General features: G+C 46.7%; 1 protein-coding gene and 1 non-coding gene across 2 annotated transcripts; both read left to right on the plus strand.

The window, feature by feature from the left end:
- The first annotated feature begins 6,070 nt into the window (after positions 1-6,070).
- On the plus strand, positions 6,071-8,995 carry marcksl1a (MARCKS-like 1a). The gene is made up of 2 exons (XM_037072477.1): positions 6,071-6,425; positions 7,590-8,995. The coding sequence occupies exons 1-2, from the start codon at positions 6,336-6,338 to the stop codon at positions 8,130-8,132; spliced, it is 633 nt and encodes a 210-aa protein (XP_036928372.1). The 5' UTR covers positions 6,071-6,335; the 3' UTR covers positions 8,133-8,995.
- A 1,159-nt stretch (positions 8,996-10,154) lies between these two features.
- trnas-gcu lies at positions 10,155-10,236 on the plus strand. The gene has a single exon. It is a non-coding gene; the product is annotated as a tRNA-Ser (tRNA).
- The last annotated feature ends 825 nt before the right edge of the window (positions 10,237-11,061 follow it).

Below are 11,061 nucleotides of genomic sequence, written 5' to 3' on the forward strand. Positions count from 1 at the left end.
ATACGCAGATTAATGCATTCCCATTTGCAAATTATGATCGCTATTCATATTCCAGTTAGTTTGACATGGTATTAGTCTATGACGGAGGGAACAACAACATGACCTCGGTGACATTAAGCTCATTATGTCTAGACAGAACAAAAAACGCCTCTGAACATCCTATTCATCTCTGTTCCACTCCTGGATGGGATTACTGTCGAGTGAAGATACAAAGGGGCGTGTCTGCCATCTTTTATTTCAAGACGAGGCTGCTATGTTGATATCTGAGTCTTGTATGCGGGCTGTGGGATAACCCTCGAAGCTCTTTCTTCTCTTCCTCTCTTGGCTTCCCCTCCCCCAAGCCCATGCCGGACCGCCCGCTGAGGCACAGCAGGGCTGCCAGGTCAAATTTAACACTAACCACAGCCTCTCCACAAACCTCCTCGCTCTCCATCCCCCACGCCCCTGCTCCCATCCCCCACTGATCCTGATCCCCAAATCTGCATCACAATAAAGATCGTCGAGAGGGAGGCTGAGGAGGAGAGGGGGTGAGGGGTCTGCTGAGGAGTGTGAGGAAAAACGGACGGGGGGGCTCAGCTCGGGGAGAGTGATGATCTCATAGATTGGCCGAAAAAAAAAAAAACAAAAAAAAAACAAAGCCCTAGCCAGCAGATAACCCAGAACTGAGTTAATGAGTCTGACCGTGTGCACAGAGGGCAGTGGTGAGGGGGTAAACACATTTGCATGCGGCTGCACGCAAGTGGTTGTTGTCGTATATACGCATCTGTGTGTACACCAAACAAACGATGGTTATGCTGCCAGCGATTACTGAGCAGCAGGGGTCTTATATCACTCACGCCCGTTTACAATACATGGGAATGCAAAGCGGTCATGATATGCGGCCTACTGCTTTAACAGCATGGAGCGTGTCAGGCTAACTGACAGATCATTACACTGAGCCCACGAGGGGGGAAATCTGTCATTTTGTGATTTTTTTTTTTTGACCCAAAAAAAAGAGACATGGATTTGATAAACGGTGGGGACAATGGCTCCCTTCACTTTCTGATATTTATTACACTTCAATCAAGCTTCACTTTGGATGTCCCTAAGCTAGCTGTATCTTCTTGTCTTTATATTTTGCCAGCATAGAGACATGAGAGTGGAGCTGATCTATCAAACTTTCAGTCATTTGCCGACTGACAAAAGGAAGATGATTTGGCCTTGTTACCCTCATTTAAACTTGAGTGTAGAAGGGATCAGAGCAAAAACAACCTTCACATTCGCTATTGTGGCTCGCCAGGCGTAAGTTTAGCAGGTTTCAACTGTTATTCGTTAGGCGATGCTGAATGATTAATTGATTAATCATTAATAAAACGCATTAGTTTGAGTTCACAGTATCAACCCACTATACTGTAACAGCCTAAACCTCAGCTCGGCCTTCCGACACAGACTTGCTCTCCCTCCGAGTCTCTGTTTGGGTCAGGGCTTCCCATTCTGTCTCTGGAGCTCTGTGTCTCCCACACTGCGCCGCGTGTGCTGGAAAAGAAGAGAACAACTGCAAGAAAGCGTGGGAGGGATGAGGAGCGAGAGTGCGGGAGGAAGAGCCGGGCTGTGATAATGATGAATGAGATGATGGCACACTGACCTAGTAACGCCGCAGTGCCGCCGCCGGTGGGGATGAGGCTGCCTTACTACCGCGCGCCCCTGTCTGACACACACACGCACACACATGCGCACACATCGATTCGGCCCAGCCCCTTACCCTCGCCGTCTGCTTCACTCATCAACACTTTTTGTGCTTCTAAAACCCCACCTCACCCTCTCCTTACTCTTGCCCTTCCATCTGTTTAATCTCTCTCTGCCTCCTTACCTGGTCTGCGTGTTAGGACAGATAGAGACAAGGCTCTGCTGGGCGATGTGTGCCCGCGATAGCCTTGGTGCCAGAGATAAAAACGCAAGGAGAGGGAGGGGAAAAGCACGCACGGCCGATAAAACAGGGAGATGGAATTTATGATCAAGAAGAGGGGAGAAAAAAAAAAAAGAAAGTCTGACGGGGAGGTAGAAGGGGTAAAGGTTAAGAGGAAACCGTGCTTCATTTCCCCGTGGTCACGCACAGATGTGGAGTGCCTCAGCTGCATGAATTGTGGGAGTCGAAGTCACGTCAAATAAACAAGCGAGAGATGATAAGGCAAATAAAAACAAACGCCAAAGCCATATCCTCTTCCACTGTCCTCATGACTGAATTCCCACCAAGCGACCCCCCCCCCCCGCCCCTTGTTAACGGCAGCCGGAGATGTCGATAGAAGCAGTAGTTGCCATGGTAACCGGCTCAGTGGCATGTCTGCACGCATGCAGAAATGTTGGGAGGGGTGTGTCGCATCATGTCTGCCACCTTAGGCACAGGGAAAAAGAAAGAGGTGGAAGAACAGTGTGTGTGTGTGTGTGTGTGTGTGTGTGAGGCACATCTGCACACATCAGCATGATGACTGTTCTCCATATTTTTATAGGTTGCATTGCACTTCCAAGTTCCCCCGCAATGTCAGTTTCATCAATGGGGCGAGTCGAACATGCAAGCTTGGCTGAGAGCCCCAGCAGATAGACACATCTGCACGAGCTCCTGGTCAAGATGGCCACCATGTGCAGCTTTGTGGTTTCCTGCTGGTGAGGGCCTTTTTGCAGTCAATAAGCCAGTTGATCGAATGAATTAGCATCACAAAGGGCTTTCTTTTAAGTCAACGCACCCTTATTCATGGGGGTGAGGAGGACTCTGCATCTGATTCTCCTCGTAAATGGGTGCTTGGCAATGCAAATGTTTGCTTTCATTTGCTTAGATGCCACTTTTTAGCGTCATTCAGTGTTACATCTGTGTTTGTGAAACACCGAAATTAAATATTTTAGTTTTGACGGTATAATGTGACTGTATACAGTATAATCCATTTATTGCTAACTTTATTTCTCACATTATTTCTTATAAAAAAAACAAAAAACAACTATTGTCTGACTATGCGTCACAGGATGACATCACATTAGGTATTGAGGTACGGGCCATGAGTTGTGAGAAGCTGCAACAAATTTTCAATCATCAATGTCTCACGAACCACGAAGGATGCACTCAGGAAACAGCCTGCACTCTTGTTTTTGAAATTGTGTATGCATGAATTGCGGAGGAACCCTGAGAAATTACATATTCATCATGCTGATATGCCCAAGTATACTACTTTATGCTAAACTAATCCCCAAGACATGTTTTCTCTCTCTCTGTCTCTCTTGGGCTCTCTCTCTTTTCTTCTTCTTCTTCTTCTCTCTTTCTACTTGTGATGCTCATCAGTTGGCTCGCAGAGAGACGGACAATGGAGGCTTTTAGTGGGATTTGAGAGCTCATCCTGTGTCAGGGCATGAAAAATGGGCAACCACACAAACAGGGGCATTGACTAGCTAGGAGAAGAAGCACCGCGTCAAACGTGACAGAAATAAGTAGGCAGGCCGAGTCCAGAGGAGGTCCTCCAGCCTCAGTCTCATTTTACTCAAGGAAATCAGGGCCTTGTCACCGTGATGATGTGTGTGCTTCAAGTGCGCGTGCATACTGAATTGCATATTAGACACTGAGCTGGTGAGGAGGGAAAATAATAAAGGCTCAGTCTGCGCTGACACAGGCGATGTATGTGTGTGATTATGCACCTTGTTGATTGAGGCTGAATGAGAAAATCAGGTTTGTTAGCTGCAGCCTGGTTAGCAGCCAGTTATCTTAACTCAGCACAAAGTCTAAACCTAGAAACAGCTCCCTGGCCCTGTCTTTATACATCTGAATCCAGCGTGTATGCTTGCATAAGATAACTGCTCACGCTCGCACCATGTTAACAAACAGACATGAGAGTGGTATGCCATCAATCTGAAGTGCACTGTCCGCACTTAAATTGAAAAAGACAAAAGTGCCTCCCCCTGAGTTGCACAGACCGTATGAGCTCGAGATAAGCCAAATACACAACTGGCCTGTTAGCATACGCTTTTATCAAGTCGAGCTATTTACGAAGTAAAGTCGTTTATGATAACATAAAGTTACAACTCTCAACAAGCGTTGATTGATTTATATGTGTAAATTACTACAAACTGTTACGAGGAGCCCCTTCAAGTACAGTAGTGCAAAAGATACTGTGTCACATTCCCCCTCAGTAAATGTGCTGAGAAGTCGGCCCTGCTATGAGAACAACTCTCAAACGGGACACATCCCTTTGAAATGTGAAAACTTCAATGTACAGACCTCGTCAGAACTACAGCCCCATTCAAGACGTCCCACATCAGAGGGCAACAAGGAATTCCAAAGCTGTGACTGAGCTGTACATGCACTGGGATGCTGAGGCTGGCGGGTGAAAGACGTCTTTCAAATATGTTGTTCTCTTTCCTGACTCAGTCTGGGGGAGTGTATTGGTGGCTGACTAGTAGGGGTTGGGGTTGCACATTCGGAGCCCCTGGGGGTGCACTCCACTGTGAGAAGCTCGGCCCACTGAATGGATGGAGATCATTCTCTGGGTGGTGCGTGCATGCCTAGCATACCACGGTCGTGACATGTTTGTGTGAGTGTGTGCATGTGCGGAGGGGGTCGATCTGTGTGCCACTGGACCGGGGGAAATAATGACGGATGTATGGAGCCATAAAGAGATGCCTCTGAAGCATACTTTAATGAGAGGAAATCGTAAATTCCGCTTAATGAAGTCATACGGAGATGACAAGCAGTCAGAGTGGCATTTTGTTAACACGGGTTCATCTGCGGGATAAATGAGGGCCCTGTTGTTGGGGAAGAAGGGATAATTTGGTTAAGGTTGCCAGAATCAAGAGTAACGGCTTGAAAACGAGGCAGCTGGCATATATAAATGCATGTGCGATCCTGACCCATGCCTGGAAGCCATCCACTGGCTCTCATAACTCTGCTTAAAACATACGACCCCCTGACTTCGTCGGATCACAAGAGGGACCCATCAGCATTGGACTCTCAGATAAATAAATCACACACACACACACACACACAAAAAATGCAGTGTCATCGCTGCAATCGTGGGATTCGCTCATCTGGCCAAGAGACCTCATTACTGGCTGACAGGCTGATTCACTGTCTCCCTGTCTGTGTCAGTGACAAAGCAGCCCCAGTGCCATCACAAGGTCCACACTGAGTGCAGAGCCGGCCGCACGTTATGCAACAAGTTTACTCTTTGAGAGCCGGGGCCTGTCACTCAGAGCCCATCAGTGGTTCCTCGTCGCTCTCTTCAACTGTTTTCAGTGCAGAAACGTCAGATCACAAGGATCATCTGAGGATGTTTCCTGAACACACGATGTGAAAGTTGATAAGAAGTGTTTTTTGAGCGAATGAAACAATGATGGAAGACTGGAGTTTTCCCGAGTTTTCCGCGCTGGTTCCCAGACTTCTCCAGCCAGAACCGTGTGTGTCATTCAGCTTGCTTGGGTGTCTCTTTGAGCTCTGAGCAGTCCAGCCTCAAAACTGATGCTTCACTCTAACATGGGCAAATTTTAAAGGGCAGTACGTCATTTTGGAGAAGAAATTTAAACTTAGAATTTTAATATTTACAGTATTAATGAGGTGATGATACAAACACATTTGCAAACTCAACACTAATGTTGTGTTGCTGTTCGAGGTAGTTTGGCATAGTAATTCAGCCAACGAAGATCCCTCTCCCTTCCCCAAAACTACACAGTCCACCTTTAAACAGTTCCTTTAGACCTGATGACGTCAAACTGTTTTTGTTGCAGACATGCTGGTCTGGTGAGGGTCTATTTATAATATTCATAGTACTGTTTGACCATTACAAAATCAATTACAGTGAACTTTTCTATGATCGTAGAGCCTTGTAGAGCCCAGCTTCTTGAAACAACTGTTAATCGTCTTTATGAGACAAGTTTAAAATGCCCAAATCTGTCTTGAAACAGTGGAAAAGTCTGATGGTCCAGTTGATCAGCACACTGTTGCAGCGACAGTGGGGTGGAGGAGGCCCCGCCCCTCCCGGCTGCAGATTGGACAAAGGCCGCCCGCCACGCCCATGGGAGGGGGCTCGGGTCGATTTTGAGGCGCGGTTGAAGTACTCACAGTCTTCTCGCCGACATCCTTTAGTTTGAGCTCAGCCGCCGTGGGGTCCGCACTCACAGAAGGGGGATCTTGACGTTTCCAGACCTACTAAGGAAGCAGGAGATCCGCTCGGATTTTTTTCACCTCTTCTTTTTTGGGGGCCACATCTTACCCATCCCAGAGCTGGAATTTTAAACCTCCACAAAAAAAACACTCCTCTAGGTTTTTACTTTTTACGATTTTTCTTTTTTTTTTTGTTCACATCACTTAACGGGGAAGAGAAATGGGAGCTCAGTTGTCCAAGGGTGGAGTAGCTGCCGAGGGGAAAGCCGCCGCCGCCGCCGACCCAGCTGCTGCCAAAGCCAACGGCCAGGTGAGTGAAACGGGCCCGAGATGGGGCAGCGTCAGCGGGGAGCCACATGGCACCCAACGCCCACTGGCAGCATGGGTGCCAAGGCGATGGGAGCCGAGCTGTTGCTCTTTCTCACTCAGATCAGATCCACCACCCCCCTGCTGTTCACATGGCTTAAGTTTAAAATGAGTTTAAATACAGCTAAGATAGGCGGTCCAGCATCAGGAGGGGACCTCCAGCAGAGCAGAGCCGTCGAGTGTGCCCGTGCTCGTCCCCGCTCGGCGCGCACCACCAGCCCGCCGCCTTTTGTTAACTCGTCTGCTTGCGCCCACGGGGGGCGAGTTAGCCGCACATCTTTTTTAAGCAAGAAGGGCAGATTGTGGTCGAAGTGCGTTTTTGAAGCCGGTTTTCTGTCATGAGTTGGTGCCGTGCTCGGGAGATTAAGTCGGTCTCGGCGTCGAACAAAAGATGCGAGGCGAACGATGCGACTGCGCTCCGTGGCGCTGCTGGAGGCGCCTTCTGCGGAGCCGCCGACCAGGCGCCCGACCGCGCGTGCGTCCATTAACTACATTCAGTGAGTTTTGCGGATATAAAACGTGTTCCCCGGTGCCCACATGCGATGGTTTATTGGAGATTGTTGGAAGTCAAACGAGGTGGCTCGGGGCGCCACTTCACACACAGTTAACTCGACCCATGCACGCCTGAAAACTCATCTACTGAGAGTGATGTAGGATCGCTGAAATACAAACGGGCCGTGTGTTTGTGCGGTGTGAGGCTGTGTTGGGGAGCAGTGGTGGAGGGGTGCTGCAGCTGTTGGATGGGAGCAGAAACCAGGTTCGGTGGGGATTCCTTTGTTCCCCGGCTCACGGGCTGTGCTGCAGGTTCAGATGCAGCTCTACTGCCCCCTTGTGTCCAGGGGCGTGCAGACAGATGTTGAACCCGCCCACTGTCACAGCCACAAGCAGCTTTCCTCAGGTATAACATGGATTAACTGTTGGGAGTAAATGGGCTAATGCTAATCCGTCATATGCCAGATCTCCTCAGATTTATTTGGAGTATAATTCCGCATTTCATCTACAGTTGATCCATCTGTAGATCTGCGTGATTTTTTTTTTTGTGTGTTGTGTTTAATTTGACCCAGTTCAATTATTTAAATCCACGACTAATGATTCCTCTTCTCTGCAGGAGAACGGCCACGTCAAAACCAACGGCGATGTGTCAGCCAAGCCCGACGGGGAAGTGGCTGCTGCGGACGGGAACGGAACCGCTGAACCGGCCAAGGAGGGCGAGGCCGGCACCGGGGACGCCATTGAGCCCGCTCCTGCAGCCGAGGGCGAGGCCGTCAAGGTGGAGGGCGAGGCCGCCAAGGATGGCAAGAAGAAGAAGAAGTTCTCCCTGAAGAACTCGTTCAAGTTCAAGGGTATCTCCCTGAAAAAGAGCAAGAAGGGCAGCGAGGAGGGCAAAGAGGAGGTCACCTCCCCAACGACCGAGGACAACAAGCCCGAGGAGAACGGCCACGCGTCCAATGAAGCCAAAGAGGAGACGCCGGCCACCGAGGCCAAAGAGGGCGAGGCTGTCGCCGAAGCCGCTCCTGCACCCGAAGGAGAGGCCAAAGCAGCGGAGGAGGCCCCACCCACAGAGGCTGCCCCCGCCGAGGAGGCCGCAGCCGCCGCCCCCGCCGAGGACACGACACCCGCAGCATCCGAGGGCGAGGCCAACGCAGAGTGACAGCCCCCCCCCCACCAACGGCACCTGAACTGATTTTCCAAGATTAAAGTATATAAATATATATATGAGAGACTTGTGCCACGTTCTTAAAGTTCTAAACAAAACTACAAAAGAAGACAAAGGATATATCACGTTTGCTGATTCAACCACCAGTTCACTGCCTTTTATTAGTTCTTCGACAGACGGAATCTCACCGGGCCCTCTCATGATGAAAGTGTCGGCTTGTGTCACCCCCCTCATGGTGCACAGAGACTGGCGTGCGGCGAAGGTAATGGATTGGATGTGGAGCGAATCAGGAATACTGACTTATTTTCCCAATTCATGGAGAAGCATCCTTTTTTTTTTCAACAGCGTGGCAGCCCTATAGCATTTTATTTTTCTTTCTCATCTTTTTTGGGATCTAAAAGTTGTCACCGTTGCGGAGCAGTGCGGTGCAGACCATCTCCTTCACTTTCGAAATGACTGTTATATGGACACAAACCTTTTCAAATGATCTTATTAATTTTTAGAATTCTACATTCCTATGTTTTACCCCCAAATTCCAAGTATTTTATCATGTATAGAAAAGTGAAAATCGAGGAGGGGAGGTGGAAAAAGAGCTACGTCTTTCTTTGTGCATTTTGATTCTTTTTTTCTGGCTAAAAACCACATTCAAGCTTCTTGAGTACTGCAGTGTTCACATTTCAGAGTTTATGACGCAGGGGTTGGGATTGTGTATAAAATGTGAGCTTTTTATCTGCAAACTGTCTCTGTAAATATGTTTTGGCCAATACTTTTGGTTCTCTTTTATTTTGCTATTGTTTGAAGATGTTAATGGTTTTATTGTAACTTTTAATAAGGGTAAATAAATGTTTGATCCCCTCTGTCTGTGTTCTGCCATGTGATTCACACCTCAAGACACACTGATAAGGTAGCAGGGTCACATTATTTGGTTATCTGTGGTTGGAGGTCGGGGCAGTTACTACATCACGCATACACAAGACTATCCTACATACTTGCTTAGATGAGTTATTAAACAACAACCATGATTTAGATGAAATAAAAGACACATTTATTTTAATCAACTAGAACACTTAAATGTAGTTTGACGGACCTGAGTCACAGCTGATCCATCCAGCTCCTGATCAGATATATCAATTAAATTTGGCACAGCTGCAAAAGTGGATAATATATAGTATATGATATAACAAGGTCCCACCTGCTCCAGCAGTGGGTTGCAAATAATATTTAGTTTGAATGACCAAAGATATTTTCTATCTGTATTTTATTTATTTTAATATTCCTCATATTAAAGGGGCACTATGTAGCATTAGAGAAGAAATCTACACTACATTTTGATATTTACAATATTATGAGGGAATAATACAAAACTCAAATATGTATTCATCCAGTACTGAACAATCAAGCTGCTCTCAGGGGCAAATAAGGCCCCAAGAACCATGTTCAGAGCTAAAAAGGTAGCAGGGTCCATCGAACATGAATAAATTGAAACAGAATGAACTTGTCGCCCTTTAGGGTCAATTTGTTTAATCTCATTTGATCAAAATGTGCATATGGTACCTTCAGATCTTTCTTACACACTGCTCTCTAAGCACAACACCAGGAATAGACCATGTTGCATTTCACTACACATTATCTGGATATGTTACGAAAACTTTGAATCCACATTATGCATGAAACTTACTGTATGCCTCTTGCAGGGTAAGAGGGTCTAGATGAGATTATTACATAACTAGGAAAATAATTACGCCATCACGTTTGACATGTTAATCAAATAAAATAGGGCCCACTTAAATAGTTACATTATTAGATGGATACGATACCTGATTGAATCTGCTGCTCTCTAGCTCCCTGTTGTGGACAGAAGTATACACAGTACAGTATGTGGCTACAGCCTGTTGCTTTTCGATTTACAGGCCTATCAAATGTCATGCTAATGCTAACACCTAATCTACCCGCAATTACATTTAATCGAAAACATCTATCGTGATTCGACATTTTTCTGATTGGCGAGGTTTTACAGACGAGGTGGCCGAGTGGTTAAGGCGATGGACTGCTAATCCATTGTGCTCTGCACGCGTGGGTTCGAATCCCATCCTCGTCGAAGCATTTGTTTTCCGGCGGTGGGTCCAGTTGCTTCCTGTGTATAGAAAAATCTGCACCACACAAAAAGGCTCGAAAGGGAAAAACAGCAGACCATCAGACAAGTAAGACAAGTTGACATAATAAACGTCCCTATCTTAAAAACTATTTTCATACGACATAATGGAGCACACGTTTTACTTAGCAGTAAAGTCCTGGCAATGTATAAAATGGCACATATAGTGGTGAAGTAGTTTTCGAGAGGAACTGGAGGGCAGCTGTATAGGCTGTTATCCACATGGCAGGATACCTGTGCAGTCAACATGAGCAGCTCTGCTCGGAGCCCGTCATGCACGCCGCTGGCATGATTATTACTTTTTTTTTTTTTTTTTTACCCTGTTGGTGCGTTCAAGGCTCGTTGGTTTACCCAGAACCAATATGTGTTCATAAATCCACTGCACAATTTAGAAGTTTGAGACGAATTCCCCCAAATGTCCATATATTGGGATATTTACTATATTCAACATGGAGAATGCCGCCACCAAGTGACGACTGAGTGGAACTGAATTCAGTTAGACAGATTTTGATTATACATATTTAAACAGACTTTTTATAAGCTTGATTGTGTACATTGCTTCATGTTCCTAGAATAAAATTGTGATTAAATGCACCTAGACAAAGTAAAACAGTATGACCCTGAGTTGTCGTTTTAAGGTCAGTTTGTTTCAGTCAGTTTAGTCATTCATGAAAAAAAGAGTTTGTGTATTTAGCTTGTTCAGGGAGCTCTTTCGCTTTCTGATTAAAATGTCTACCCTAAAACCAGACATTGCACCTTCAGAGGTGTAAT

This window comes from Acanthopagrus latus, chromosome 16 (genome assembly GCF_904848185.1).
Source record: "Acanthopagrus latus isolate v.2019 chromosome 16, fAcaLat1.1, whole genome shotgun sequence".
Lineage (NCBI taxonomy): Eukaryota > Metazoa > Chordata > Actinopteri > Spariformes > Sparidae > Acanthopagrus > Acanthopagrus latus.

Coding starts and splice junctions, on each gene's coding strand:
- marcksl1a (XM_037072477.1), top strand. CDS start 6,336: ATGGGAGCTCAGTTGTCCAAGGGTGGAGTAGCTGCCGAGGGGAAAGCC. Junction 6,426..7,589: donor CTGCCAAAGCCAACGGCCAG/GTGAGTGAAACG, acceptor TCTTCTCTGCAG/GAGAACGGCCACGTCAAAAC.